This window comes from Pelodiscus sinensis, chromosome 2 (assembly GCF_052426305.1).
Source record: "Pelodiscus sinensis isolate ZL-2025 chromosome 2, ASM5242630v1, whole genome shotgun sequence".
Taxonomy (NCBI): Eukaryota; Metazoa; Chordata; order Testudines; family Trionychidae; genus Pelodiscus; species Pelodiscus sinensis.
In genome coordinates, this window is record NC_143053.1 from 179,824,241 (window position 1) to 179,840,033 (window position 15,793).

At 44.1% G+C, this 15,793-nt stretch overlaps 1 protein-coding gene across 5 annotated transcripts in view; it reads left to right on the forward strand.

The window, feature by feature from the left end:
- ULK4 (unc-51 like kinase 4) overlaps window positions 1-15,793 on the forward strand; it is a 428,077-nt gene that overhangs the window by 170,581 nt on the left and 241,703 nt on the right. For 4 of the 5 annotated variants that reach the window (XR_012901902.2, XM_006131810.5, XM_089776581.1 and 1 more), the window contains exons 28-30: window positions 3,568-3,619; window positions 3,719-3,863; window positions 8,710-8,802. Coding sequence is in view for 4 of the 5 variants with exons in the window: in XM_006131810.5 (XP_006131872.3) it covers window positions 3,568-3,619; window positions 3,719-3,863; window positions 8,710-8,802 (290 nt within the window). In the remaining variant the exon portion in view is untranslated. The remainder of the gene's footprint in view (window positions 1-3,567; window positions 3,620-3,718; window positions 3,864-8,709; window positions 8,803-15,793) is intronic. The other variant, XM_025189026.3, reaches the window with a different exon arrangement.

Consider the following 15,793-nt stretch of genomic DNA (forward strand, 5'->3'; position numbering starts at 1 on the left):
TATCCTATCATGGAGAACAGAATAAGGCAGGCCCAGAAACTTTGTGAGAAGGACTGGCTTAGGGAAGCTGGTCAGATTCCCCCTCCCAAGGATCATATGCAGCTGCTCGTAAAAGTGGCACGTTTGCTGCAGTACTCCAGACCATCTATTTGCCTTCTTCAACTTTTGGGACAGCTGCCTCAACTCCTTTATTTTAATTCAGCACTGCTGGGTGTCCCTGGCATAGTTTTTCTCCATCACGTCCTTTGTAACCTTGGCATAAACATCTGTGGGTTTTTTGCTGGTTTATAGTTCTACAAGAACAGATTCCTCTCCCCGCACAGCAATCATGTTCAGGGTCTACTTCGTGCTCCATACTGATGCTCATCTGTGACCATGAGAAATCATGGAACTTGAACATGGTCAGATGTCCTTCTCAGATGTACTGCCTACTCTGAGGTCTGCTCAGCATGCTGGCCACACAAGAAATGAAATTCAGATTTTCCCAAGATTTTCCTGTTCACCTTGAGAGCAGTGGAGTTGAATGTCATGGCCAGAGCAGTCATTGCGGAGCACTGTGGGACATCTCCTGTAGGCCAAAAATGTCAACTTTCACTGCACTGAATCTGCACCACTGCAAAGTCGACCATGCAAAATCAAATGTAGAGGTTGTTCCCTGTGAAAGCAGGAGTACATAAATAAGTGTTAACAGCCCTTACAGTTGATGGAATGGGTTTGCTAGTCTGGACTCATTGTTTAGAAAATTGCCCTAATGCAGCTAAGTTCAACCTAAACTTCCAGCATAGACCAGGCATTGGTAAATTCCACTGCAGTTTCAATTGAACATGGTGATCTGAATTGCCTAAACTGCTGCCTATTAAAACTATTGCCTTATTTCACTCCAGAAGCAGTTGTGCTAAGTAGTGAAAGAAGTGATCCCCATACAGTCTTACCCGTCTCCCAGATTTGTTGTGAGATTTGCCTAATTAGCATTTGTAAAGTAATTTAAAGTCATCCACTTAAAGGCGCTATTGGAGTGCAAAGTCATTTTATTACATATATTGAATGGATTGTAAAGGCTATGAAATATTTAATAACAAAGTATTGAACAATGCACCTTATGCATTATGTACCAAGGCTCTGGCCTTGCCTTGGGGGTTCTGCATTTCTAGGTAGAAAGTGTTTGCCTCAGAGGCTGTGTGGCCCTCCACCTAGCCTCTTGCCCTTTCCTAGATGGTTTGGGATGAACTCCTCTATAGTGCCAAACTCCTGCTTCAGGGATGGCCTCTGTAGTGATGTAGGGAGTGTTGGGAGGTACCTGGGCCCCCTCTCTGCTCCAGGTTCTAGCCCAGGAACCCAGCATCATCAGCAGGCAGTAATTCCTCCACCACCAGAGCTGCACCTTTCCCTGGAACCACTTCCCAAACCAACTCCCTCCAGTACCTCCTTCCTGGTACCTGAACAAGTCCTTCCTGCTCCTCCACATTGCACTCCCCTAGCCCTCTGAAGGAAAGCCTTTTAAGCCAGCCCCAGCAGGTCCTTAGTGGGCTGCAGGTGCTTGATTAGCCTGTCTCTCTCACTTGCTTCAAACATGTTTTTCATTGGCTCCTGGTGCCTGCCTGGCTTAATTGTCATTTAGCAGCCCCTGCCGTGGTCACTCAGGGTACATCTACGCTGCAACACTATTTCAAAATAACTAGCACTATTCCAAAATAACTTAGTCTGCATCTACAGAGCAGGCAGTTATTTTGAAATATTGTCAAAATATTGTCAAGCTGGAGGACTTCTTACTCCGACTCCTGTAACCCTCAGGCTGCATCTAGACTGGCAAGTTTTTCCGGAAAATCAGCCGCTTTTCTGGAAAAACTTGCCAGCTGTCTACACTGGCCGCTTGAATTTCCACAAGAACACTGACAATCTAATGTAAGATTGTCAGTGTTCTTGCAGAAATGCTATGCTGCTCCTGTTCGGGCAAAAGCCCTCTTGCGCAAATGCTTTTGCGCAAGAGGGCCAGTGTAGACAGCTAAAAACTGTTTTGTGCAAAAAAGCCCCGATGGCAAAAATGGTGATCGGGGCTTTCTTGCACAAAACCGCGTCAAGATTGGCACGGACGCTCTATTTCGAATAAATGCTCTATAGATGCTCCCAATTTCAAAATAAGCTATTTCAAAATAAGATATGCAATTGATGTAGCTCAATATGTGTAGCTTATTTTGAGTTAAGCCCTGCAGTGTAGACGTTCCCTCAGGGAACAGAAAACTGTTCACCCAGGGGTCAGGAAATCTACCTTATTTCAGAATAGTAATAGAAATGTAGCCGTGTTAGTCTGGTGTAGCTGAAGCAAAATACAGGACTACATAGTCCTGTATTTTGCTTTACCTTCTTTCAGACTTTGGTAATCAATTGGTCTGGGTCTATCACAATTATTAAATTTTAATAAATACTTAAAAATTAAATGATTATTCTCCAAAGAATTGTTAACCATTGTAATGTGCTATATAACATTCAAATAAACATAAATAATATGGAGCAAGATCCTCATCTGGTATAAGTTGACTTCAGTGAAAGTAAACTGATTTACACTAAGAAACTGACCACAAATATTTTATAGCATCATATCTTGCATTCTGTTCAAAGCAATTGAGAAGCCTGTTTTATGGTGGTATGGTGAAATCATTTGTTTTCACTATATTTTTGTGATGGTGTTATTTTGAAAGTTCTTCATTATTTAATTTGTGTAGTTTACTGAAATGATTAAGTAGTAACATTAATTTCTCAGTTTTAGTATCTGTAACCTGCCCTGGATGCTCAAAATCAGTTTATTGTTTTGTATTGCTTCTGATTGTTTTGTCTCTGCTCCTGTTGCATTATCCATTCCCTATATATATTTGCTTTTTAAAAGCTGAATTTACTTAAAACTGGGTATGAAAATAAGTTGTCATCCCACTAAATAGATAACTGGATACATCAGATTGGAACATTGCTCAGTGACTCTAGGGAATATGGAAACATTTTATTGGAATATATTCTTTATCAAAATTCATGAGTTCAGCCTCTAAAACTGAATCTTAATGGGAACCTATGTATTACTGTATTGGAAAGAACCAATGGTTAATCTATTTGAAGTATCTCTGAAATTGATGGTGATAAATGTTTCAGTGTGCAGGGTATGAAACTGCCACAGTGTACTTCAAATATCATCGGAAGAAATTCTTTCCTAACCCCATCAGATAATTAGTTTATTATCTGGAGCATGGGGATTAATACAATTGATAATTCTATTTTAGCTTCTTTAATATCTAATATAAGCATCAGATTCTGCTTTTTAAACAAAAAGAATTATCAGTAAACTGTCCAACATTGATTATACTGTTTTTCATATACAGATATTGTCCTCTATGACTTTATAGTGATTTACTAGAGCAAAGTTCTCTTGGTGGTCTAATAAGTGTGATTATGGATGAATTTCTAGGATTGCTCATCCCTTTGATCAAAGACTCTAATAGTAGAATAAACATAATTATATGAGTTCTATTTTTTTTTCTTTCTGAATGATCTAAACCATATTTCTTTAATGCTCTGTTTTAGGCTGTGGACTATATCCTTCCACCGTTAGTTTCTTTGGTCCATAGCCAGAATGGTAAGTATATGGCCACATCAACTAAAATGTCCATGAATTCCACATTTTGTTTTAATTAGACTTCAGTGTGGTCACATTCTTGGCACATTTATTTTCAAGTGGAATGGAGAATCTTCAGCTTGCGGTTGCTTTCAGAAACCACATCACTGCTTGTGAGCCACGAGGTCATGGCTGAAGAGAAAGAGGAGAGCCTTGACTCAAACAACAAGCTTCTGTGTCTCATTAGAGATTCATTGCTGCCTCAGTAAGTACAGTACTGCTGCTTAAAGGGGAATCATTTGATGCCCAATCCATTTTGACTGTATATTTATTTTAAAAGTACCTTTTGATTTAAACAGTAAAACTAAAATAGTAATAAATAATGATAAACTGGTGTGTCAGATATTTCTGCCAGATGTTTGCCCGTCAAATCCATTTATTACTTATGATGGGATCCCTGAGGTACAACTTGGAATGTGGGACTGCTGTGCCCCCGAAACTCTCCAGACTGAACTGTTTCACATAGTGCGATGCCGGTGACAAACAGTAAACCCCTTCTGGCACTGTGACCACTCAGCCATCAGTATGTGGAACCCACACCCAGCTAAATTGCAGGAATGCTATCTGAGTTCATTTATGAATCATAACAAAGATACTAGCCAGTCCCCCCAGCCTTGCACCCCAGAAATGTGTCATCTTACACTGCTCAAGACTCCCTGGGATAGTACAACTTGGTTAATTAGTTCTCCACTCTGAAAAAAGGCAATGAATGTGCATCCTCCCTGGTTAACCTGCACTGAGATTCTCTAAGCATGTCAGCCAAATCCACACTGTTTTAGGTAACATATAAAACAGATTTATTAGCTGCACAAAGATTTTAAGTGATATAATTAGCAGGCATTCAGAGCAAAATTGGTTACACAAGAAATAAAAATAAATGGACAGTCTAAAGTCTAACTTTAACAAATTAAGCAAGATTTGAATCAAACAGCTTTTCTCACCCTAATGAATGTTGCAGACAGCTCATAATCCTTAACACCAAGGCCGTATTCCCTTTCAGCCTAGCGCTAATCTCCCCAGTCCAAAGTCTTTGTTTTCCAGAAAATCTTCCAAGTGTTGAGATCTGGGAGGAGAAAGGCCAAGCGATGTCATTGTCCCTCTCTCATACTTGCTTCTAGAAACTAGAGAGATATTTGCTGTGAAGTGGGGATTAGGCAGCCCTCATTGCATACATGATGTCACTGAGGAGTCTCTGGGATAACAGAGTGTTCTTGAAGAGCCATCAATGCATGTCTGGTCAGTGATAGTTGCCTCATCCTCACAACATATTTCATTAACCTAGATAGCAGTACTTCATAACTTCGCATAAAATGACATTACACAGAATCCAACAGGCTATTAATGTTCAGCAAATTAAAACTTAAATGATACCTCACAATACATACTTTGTACAAAACTGACCATAATCATTTGGCAATTGTGAATATGGGGGTTCCAGAGAATAGAGTGTCAGTGACACAAACAGAACATCTGTGGGACACTAAGGCTATGTCTACACGGGCGGGTTCTTGCACAAGAACATCTTGCGCAAGGGTTCTTGTGCAAGAAGTCTTGCGCAAGAAAACGTCCACACTGCCATGTGTGAGCTGTGCTTTTGCACAAGAGTGCCCATGGCCGTGTGGATGCTTTCTTGCGCAAGAAAGCGCTGATGGCCTTTTAAGCCATAGGACTTTTTTGCGCAAGAAATCCCTGCTGAGGGTCCACACTGCCCGCCTGCACAAGAGCTCCTGCGCAAGAGGGCTTACACCTGTTAAAAAAGAGAGTAGCTCTTGTTTAGGGAGCCGTCTCTTATCACGCCTTATTGTACATTTCCTTGCACGAGAGTGGGCGGGCAGTGTAGACGCTCTGCGGATTCTTGCGCAAAAACTGCCATACTTGCGCAATAACCCTCCAGTGTATTCATAGCCTAAGATTGCATCTCAGTGATACTCCCTATAGCTCTTAGAACAAGACAAAAATTTCCCTCAAATCTATCTTTTCCTAGCTAATGAGTTAAGAACAGCTTTTCTTTGAGTAGGTGCAGCTATTTATTTTATGTAAGCATGCATGCATCCAGCGCACTAAAGCCGAAGATCTTTGCCCAGGGGTATCCATCCTGCTGCCTTAGCCTTTCTCTTGCAGGATCTGGATCCTGGCTTGACTTGGCCCATGAGGCTTCAGGCTTCTCTGCCACCTGCAACAGGGCAAGCTGGTTTTCCAGTCCCACAGCGAGTCTCTGAGCCTGAGTACCCCCCACATGGCTGCAGCATGAGTGCTGGCTTCCTACTGTGGGGAGAGTAGTGGGGAGATGGCACTAAAGCGCCTATGTGGCTGACTCTACCTGGGAGGGAGAGTTAGTGGCTCTATGTGCTGTCGTTCTCTCGATCTTCTGCTGGGGAAACAAGGCCAGGCTCTACCCCCCCCATCGCTCCCATTGGCCAGTAATCACAGCCACTGGGAGCGGCATGGGAAGTGCCTGCAAGTGAAAAGCAGTGCAGAACTACCTGTGTTCCACTGGGAGCTGCACCAGATAAACACCCCAATTCCCGGTCCTCTCTTGCACCTTTCCTCTCATCCAGATCCTGTACCTCAACCTCCTCCTGCACCATACTTCTTGCCCGGAACCCAAATCCCCGTCTCCAGGCTGCCTTGCCATGCACTGAACCCTCTCATTTTTGGCCCACCTCAGAGCCTATGGTGTCCCAACAAAAATATTCTAGCTCTAGGCCCCCAGAAAAGTTAATCCTGCCCTGTGGGAAAGCCCTGAGTCTCAGCATGCTAGGGAACTCTGGCACCCCAAGTTGCAAGAGAGAAGCAAGTGTCGTTTTTCTCCCTTTCTCTTGGGGAGCCAAATCAGTGAGGGTTTTTTTGGGGGGTGGGGTGGGGAAAGAGGATTGCTTCTTACTTGTGGGTGGTGGCACCCAACTGATTTTTCTGTGGATCTGTGGCTCCGGATCCAAAAAAGGTTCTCCACCCCTTATGTAAGGGCAGCGCTACCCCAATCTCCCTCACTGCTTTCTTACCTCCTGCAGCTAGAGTCAGAGCTCAGTGAGGTGTGCTCACGTCACATTTTCAGTCTGAGTTGTCTGAGAAATTTTTCTTGTGGCAATTTAGGTTTAGTTCAGTGTGAGTTTGAGTAGTTCTCTGCCAACTTTCTAATGGCAGAAAACCAAATACCCTTGCCCTGCCTACTGCCCCGAGGTCATGTCCCTTCTCTGAGGCCCTGCCCTCGCTCGCTTTCTTCTCTTTTCTCACTCATTTTCACCTGAATGGGGGTGCAGGCTTTAGAGTAGGGATGAAAGGTTTGGAGTGCAGGAGGAGATTCCAGGCTGGGGTAGGAGGTTGGGGCATAGGAGGGGATTTGGGGTGAAGGCTCCAGGTAGCCCCTTAAATAACAGCCACACCAGCACTGCCCTAGCATTTCTCAGGCCTCAAAAACAGCTTTGTCTGCCATGAACCCTGAAGACATGTCTTGGCTAGTGTATTGAGGACAAATGTTTTCCTTTTCTTTAGAATGGAGGGAAGAGAGGGAGAGAATTCCCCACAAGTGATACCCCACACATCTCATTGCTGCCCTGTTCTACTGCTCCCCAGTGGAGCCCAAATCACAGTAGTTCCAACGAGAGCACTGCTGCAGGCCCCTTCCTTATCCTTGCCCTCTACCCCCTTTATTTGCAATGACCCCCAGCTTCTCTCCTTCAACTCCCCCAGCCTGGCCACTGGCTGGGACCTCCACAGCCAGCTGCCACCAACTCTGCTGTGATCTGTTCCTAGGGAGAGCAGCCCAAGTGTAGCCCTATGCTTCTTTGCAGCCCATTCATCCCTGGGAGGAGACTGACAAGCTCGCAGCCACTTACCTGTTGGTCACATGGTCATGAGACAAACCTAGTGCAGCAGTCCCTGGGGAGCAGGCTATGGGGCAGGTGGCAGCAGTTGTCCTGCCTTTTCCTCCCCCTGCGCCTTCCCCCTGGCGTTGGCTGAGCCATCTCCTTTTTCTGATCCCATGAGCCGGGGAGTAGCAGGCTTGGCAGGGAGGAGGATGAAAGCATTTTTTAAAGGCCACACAGCCTATTCTACAGAGAGTCCCTGGCCACCATGATGGCTGCTGCCTGGGCTTAACCCTGCTGTCTCCAGCCAACTGCCTTTCCCAGCCCCTCTGCTTGGATCCCACTGCCTTCTAGGGCTTGCACCACCCCTGAATTCTAGAGAGAGTTTTGCTGCAGACCCCTTTCTTGTCCCCTGCCAGTAAATGGACTTTTAATAGGCCATCAGCAGTGCCGATTGGAGCTCCCAGGGTCCCTTTTTATGTGGACATTCTGGTTAAAAAAAAAGACAGATATCTGGCTACCCTAATCAGGGTTCAAGCACTGTCCATTGTGGGGATGGGTTATCACCAGTTGTGATCTCCACGTAGGGTACTTGTAGTGTCTCATCTGTAGAAAACATCAAGAAAACTCCAGTGGTGAGAGTCTTAGAGCTGAAGCAGCACTTCCTTAAGCAGGCCCTGAGGTCTGCTTCACCACTAAGGCCCTTGTCTGATTGATGTTCATTTGTGTAACCAGCAAGTAATACTTCTCCACATTGGCACCCTGTTGTTTTCCCATGAGGAAGAGAAGCCATTTTCCCTCCTTCAATGTGGTGAGAAACAGATCCCATAAGACTAAAGGGGGCCATGCCATGGTCAAACGAAACTTTTCATCACCTTCCGAGAGGAATGCTGATCGGTATCATACTCCTTCCTGTAGATGGGATGAAGCAAGTCTATTCAACCCGTCCCTTCTCCTGCTCTGAGATCAGCAAGAGCTCATTCTATTGACTCCAGGTTTAGCTATGGGGCATCCATTGAATCTGGTGCTAAGGACGGAAGCACCAGCACCTACTATCTCCATACCAGGCCTTCATTCTGATTTGCCCTTTAGTCCCTGACTTCATTAGTTCAGGAGCCTGCCAATTCTATCGTTCCCTTGGCACTTTCTGGCTGTGTTGCAGAGTTGCCAAGTTCATATAATCTATCAGCTGCTTTGTATAGAATATTACTGGCTTTTCACTATACTTTTTCTTTTTCATTGCAGATATGAGCATATACTAATGGCACCTGACCCAGTACCAGTATATGCCCTGAAACTGTTGGTAGCTCTGACTGAACATAGCCCTGCTCTTACTAGGTAACACAATTACATTTTCTTTCTAATTAGAATTTTTCTCATTTCATCTTTATTCGCTATTCTGTTAGAAATTATGAATTATATAGATGTAAGTGCAATTCATACTGATGAGATTGTGTAGAAACACAGATCTGGTCACTGAAAATACTTTTCTCATACTTAGTGTATTTGCTACAGGTAGAAGGTTTGTAAGGAATAGTTTTTGATCTGAAGTCTGCTGTATTACAGTTTTATATGTGCTGGATTATATTAATTATCTTTTAGCACAGTTAAATATAAATGGAAATTAAAAAAACAGTTCCTGAATGTACTGTACAAATACATAAATTTATCTTACTCTGTGTAAAATATTACATATGGCGCAATCATATTACATAGGCTAATAATTCTGAAATCTCCGTTTAAGGGCAGAGATAAGGTCCAGAATGACTTAGACAAATTGGAGGATTGAGCCACAAGAAATCTGATGAGGTTCAACAAGGACAAGTATAGAGTCCTGCACTTGGGACGGAAGAATCCCAAGCATAGTTAAAAGCTGGGAACCAACCGGTTAAGTAGTAGTTCTGCAGAAAAGGACCTGGGGGTTACAGTGGATGAGAAGCTGGATATGAGTCAACAGTGTGCCCTTGTAGTCAAGAAGGCTAATGGCATATTAGGTTGCATTAAGAGGAGCATTGCCAGCAGATCCAGAGATGTCATTATTCCCCTTTATTCGGCTTTGGTAAGGCCACATCTGGAGTATTGTGTCCAGTTCTGGGCCCCCCACTACAAAAAGGATGTAGACACATTGGAGAGGGTCCAGCGGAGGGCAACCAAAATGATTAGGGGGCTGGAGCATATGACTTATGAGGAAAGGCTCAGGGACTTGGGTCTGTTTAGTCTGCAGAAGCGAAGAGTGAGGGGGGATTTGATAGCAGCCTTCAACTTCCTGAAGAGAGGTTCCAAAGAGGATGGAGAGAGGCTGTTCTCAGTAGTGACAGATGGTAGAACAAGGACCAATGGTCTCAAGTTGTGGTGGGAGAGGTCCAGGTTGGATATTAGGAAAAACTGTTTCACTAGGAGGGTGGTGAAGCACTGGAATGGGTTACCTAGGGAAGTAGTGGAGTCTCCATCCCTAGAGGTGTTTAAGTCTCGGCTTGACAAAGTCCTGGCCGGGTTGATTTATTTGGAATTGGTCCTGCCTAGAGCAGGGGGCTGGACTTGATGACCTTCTGAGGTCTCTTCCAGTTCTATGATTCTATGAAATTTCTTTTCCCTCACTAGCTGCTGAAAAGTGAGCATTTCATTTCATTCTTCATTTCTGATCATTGTCTTGTGAATTCTACCAATAATGTAATGACTGTAACAAATAGGGTTTCTGTATGTTTCTGTATGGCACTTCAGTTAGTCTATAAGGTGCCACAGGACTCCTCGTCGCTTTTGCAGATTCACACTAACACGGCTACCCCTCTGATGTATGTTTCTGAACCTTTTAAAACCAAATTGCTTACAGTTAACATAATATACCATCAAGCTGTGACTAAATCAGTCTTGCTAGCCCGATTCGTAAGAGAAAGCTTCTCTACCCACCTTCTGGTCACCTGAAAGATCAGGATCCCCATAGACAGACACATGCATTCACCTGCATGCACACTAACACACACATGGTCCAGCTACTTCCTGTTCCTCCCTTTTCCATCCAGATAAACTTTCTCCTTCCATCCCCTCTGTCATCATTTGCAGAGGGAGTCTTCTATAGACAACGACCCCTTTTCTTCCAAGCAGCAGGACAAAGTCCCATGATGCAAAGTTCTGATCAAAACAATCTTGGATGCTTAAATTAATCCATATTTAGACAGTTGACAAGTAGCCTAATTTCATAAGTTCTGAATATTCATAGCTCCCTTAAAATTTGTGTGAAGCCTTGGGTGTTCAGTGCTTCTGAAAAATCAGACTGTTATGAATTTAGATATCTAATTTAAGCACTGAAGTTTTAAAATATCGATGTGTTGTTTGATTCCCAACTCTTTAGTTGTTTGAAAATATCATTTTGTGATGATTATTTCTTTCATGAATCTTTTCTGCTATTCTATATGCTCTAAGATATTATCTTTCATCCGTGAAAGGCAAATTACCACTTTTTAAACTGCTGGTTTTCTTTAGGGATAGAATCATAGAATATTAGAATTGGAAGGAACCTTGAGAGATCATTTAGTCCAGTCCCCTGCCCTCATGGCAGGACCAAGCACCATCTATCTAGGTCATCTCTGATAGATGTCTATCCAAACTGCTCTTAAATATCTTCAGTGATGGAGATTCCACAATCTCCCTAGGCAATTTATTCCAGTGTTTAACAACCCTGAGATTTAGGAAGTCTTTCCTAATGTCCAACCTAAGCCTCCCTTGCTGCAGGTTAAGCCCATTGCTTCTTGTCCTATCATCAGAGGCTGAGGAGAACAATTTTTCTCCCTCCTCCTTGTAACAGCCTTTTAGATACTTGGAAACTGCTATCATGTCCCCTCTGTCTGTTCTTTTCTAGACTAAACAAGCTCATTTCTTTCAGTCTTCCCTCACAGGACATGCTTTCTAGGCCTTTAATTATTTTTGTTGCTCTTCTCTGGAACTCCTCCAATTTTTCCACATCTTTCTTGAAATGTGGTGCCAGCTGGACACAATACTCCAAATGAGGCCTAATCAGTGCAGAGTGGAGCGAAAGAATGACTTCTTGTGTCTTGCTCACAACACTCTTGTTAATGCATCCCAGAATCATGTTTGCTTTTTTTGTAAAAGTGTCACACTGACTCATATTTAGCTTGTGGTCCACTATGACCCCTAGATTCCTTTCTGCAATACTCCTTCCTAGACAATTACTTCCCATTCTGTATGTGTGAAGCAGTTCGTTCCTTCCTAAGTGAAGCACTTTGCATGTGTCCTTATTAAACTTCATCCTATTTACCTCAGACCATTTCTCTAGTTTGTCCAGGTCATTTTGAATTATGACCCTATCCTCCAAAGCACTTACAACCCCTCCCAGCTGGTATCATCTGCAAACTTAATAAGCGTACTCTCTATGCCAATATCTAAATCATTGATGAAGATATTGAACAGAACTGGCCCCAAAACAGACCCCTGCGGAACCCCACTTTTTATGCTCTTCCTGCATGGTTGTGAGCCGTTAATAACTACTCTCTGAGAACAGTTGTCCATTCAGTTATGTAGCCACCTTATTGTATCCCCATCTAGGTTGTATTTCCCTAGTTTATTGATAAGAAGATCATGCGAGACCGTTTCAAATGCTTTACTAAAATCTGGGTATACCACATCCACCACTTCTCCCTTATCCACAAGACTTGTTATCCTATCAAAGAAAGTTATCAGATTGGTTTGACTTGATCTGTTCTTAACAAATCCATGCTGGCTGTTACCTATCACCTTATTATCTTCCAGATGTTTGCAGATGAATTCCTTAATTACTTGCTCCATTATCTTTCCTGGTACAGAAGTTAAACTGACTGTTCTCTAGTTTCCTGGGTTGTTTTTATTTCCCTTTATATAGATGGGCACTATATTTGTCCTTTTCAAGTCTTTTGCAATCTCTCCTGCACACACACTAGGCAGCAGTGCAGAGAGTGAGGAGAAGGGGAGGCTGCCATGGAGCAGCATCTGTCCACAGCAGGCCCAGGCTTGCCGCCGACAGAGGCTGCTCTGCAGCAGCAGTCCCTGTCTATGGGAGATCCGAGCTCCCTGCAGACAGAGGCTTCTCCATGGGATGCGGAGCAGCCTCTGTCCAGGGGGAGCTCAAACTTCTCATGGACAGGGGCTGTTGCTGCCCCGTGCTGCTGACTCTGTATCAAAATTATTGGACTTTTAGAGTACTTTTGGTGTTTTGTTTTGTTTTTTGGTAATAGGGTGTCTCTGTGGCAGAAAATTCCACTACAGAGAACTAAAATTGATGTAGTCTTTACATGCCTCCTTTTCTTCAGTTTTTGAAGATTGACACAGAGATGGAACAATTGATATGAAATAGTCAAATGCTGTTTATAAGTCTGCTCTCACTGGAGAGATTAATTTTAGAAAATATACACTGGTGTTTGTAAACAGTTGTTGCACACGTGTCCTATATCAGTAATGGCTCTGGGTTTAGGCTTGTTATAGAATGAACTAGTCTACACTCTGTCCCTCCATCAATCTAAATTATACAACTTCAGCTAAATGAATACTATAGCTGAAGTCGACTTATTGCAGTTCCTTCTATGTGGTAAGGTCAGCAGGGGCTGCTCTCCTGTGGCCTCTATCTACTCTTCTTATTCTGGTGAAGTACCGGTGTGGATGGGAAAGCACTCTACCCAGGCAGAACAAATTGTTTGTTGGTGGATCGATCACTGCAGCGTTGATCTACTGAGTAGTAAAGACAAGCATAGGTTCTACACTTACTTGCACTAAGTTGTTAATAGCTGCACTGACCTCAGTGGAGTTAGTACAGGTTGAACCTCTTTGGTCGGGGACTTTCTGGTTCAGTAACGTCCGTGGTCTGGCAGGACCATGGATGTAGTTGGACCAGAGAGCCCCGGTTCTGGGCAGCAGAGTCCTGGCGTCCTGGAGAAGTCTAGGGGCTGTGGAGTGCTGGTGGCCCTGGGGCTGGCTATGGAGCTCTGGCAGCTCACGATCAGCAAAGCCCCAGTGACTCTGAGGCAGCGGAGCCCCAGCAACTTCAGGGCAGCAGAGTCCTGGTGGCGAGGAGCCCCGGCAGCTTAGAGCCCTGGTGGTGCACAGCAGCAGAGCCCCAGCATCCCGGAGCAGCTGAGCTCCAGTGGTCCTGGGGCTGTGGGGTCTAGCAGCCTTGAGGCAGAGGAGACCCAGTAGCCCCAGGACAGGCTGAGGAACTGGGAGCCTGGTATCCCAGGGACAGTGGAGCCTGGCAAAGGGGACAACCTCCCCTGGTCTGGCAAACTCCCTCCTTTGGAACTGGTCAGGTCCCAAAGGCGCTGGACCAGGAAGGTCCAACCTGTAGTATAAAACTGAAGTGAGAATCTGTTGGATGGTTTCTGAAGCAATTATATGTAGGGAGTGGTTTCTTAAGTTGCACTCTTCCTTTCTTTCATTGATTGAAATGAGCAATAGGGGCAAAAAACAATTTGTTTTCCTAATAATATTTCTTTAACAGCTTAGATTAAAACACTCCCTTTTATACCTTCTTATTATCCTTTTCAGTCCTACCACGAGTATTGTTGCTACACCCTAAATAGATTAAAATTTAGCAATAGAAAATTGCTTGAGTGCCTTGAGATTTTGAACGGTTTGAATACTGGAAATACAGTACTTAACTGCAATTTTATTGTATAAATCCTATTTCTACCACTACAGGATTATATTTATTTTGAATATATAGTACCATTTTATATTGAAATATATTCATTGAGCTTCTAATTATTTATTACAATTCATAAAATATCACTGTAGCTCAGGCTTTGGTTATCAGAGCACTGTTGTAGCTCACCATCATAAGCTCTTTTCATTTGAAAAAGTGTGTGTATCTAACTGTTTTTGAAAGGTAAACTATTGGATGCTAACACATCTTAGTAATCTGTTTAAAGTTGGGTAATGTTATTTTTTTTGATCCTGACATTGCTGGATGGTGGCTAGTGGTTGTCTAGGTGTTACAGTATATCTTTATTAACTATTCATATTTTTTATTTGGAATTCAATGCTGATATCAGAGAAAGGATTCTTGTGGGTTTTTTCTGTTATTTACACTGCTGAGCATCTTTTTATGTTATTGGTTTAATACTTAATAGAAAGTAGCATTCTCCTTCGAGTGGTCCCCGTGGGTGCTCCACTCTGGGTGCTGGTGCGTCCTTGCGCCGGCGACCAGGGACTTTTTCTAGCTGTTTCTCCCACAGCGCGCAGGCGCCGTAGCGCCCTCTAGTGTCGTTGGGACTGAAGGGGCCCCTGCGCGCGCAGCTCCTCAGTTCCTTCTCTACCGTCCTCGGCAGCAGATGGAGCCCTCTCTTTGCCCTATTTCTGTGGGAAGAAAACAGTTAAATTCTTCATTTTACCCCCTAGTTACCTCATCAACCAAGTTTTCGAACCCCCCTCCCGCCCCACTAGTTCTTTAAAAAAAAAAAATTTCTCTCGTTGAGGCTTGCCACTTGTTCCTCAACCCTTCATGCCCGGCTCGCCGGGCTTCAAACATTGCGAGACATGTCGGGATGCCATGCCGGCGTCCGATGGACATTCCACCTGTATTAAGTGTCTTGGGGAGGCACACCAGACACAAAAGTGCCTGCATTGCTCTAAATTGACAGCGAGGGCACGCCACGACAGAGCCAATAGACTGACGACTCTCCTATATGAGAAGTCGCTCCATCCCTCCTCAGAGGACTTGCCTTCCTTCCCTAGACTGCCTCAGCCGACTAAGGGTATGGAAAAAGACCAACCCCCTACCCACTCTTCTTCTGCGGGGTCAAAAACTGGACTCTCTCCGGCTCCAACTATATCCTCGGCACTGACCGCTACGGCACCTAAGCCGTCCTCGGCACCGACGGCGCCATCTAGAGAGCGCTCGGCACCGAAGCAACACCAAATGGCACCGGGCTCGGCACCGAAAAAGTCCTGTACCGATAATCCACCTCCTAGCACTTCAGTGCCGGGATGCACGTTGGCACCCACATCTTCTCCAATAACGACGCCTTTACCACCGAGACCACACTGCTCGGTACCGTCCCAAAGCCGGAGCCGGTACCGATCCCCGGTGCAGAGCCACACCTCTTCGGCACCGCTGTCCCCGGGTTTGTTATTTTCCTACAAACAGCTCATGGTTTCATAGGGAATGGTTGCTCATGGTTGCAGAGGTAAATCACCTAATCTCTACTTTACTGTTCTTGAATACCTCTTTCTTACCCTATTCCTCTGATTTTAACTCTGCATTAGGATTGTGAGATCAGAGCTAAGTAAACTATGATCAATTTAAATGAACTACTTCACCACTTTTTCCTCACACTGTAGTTCTACA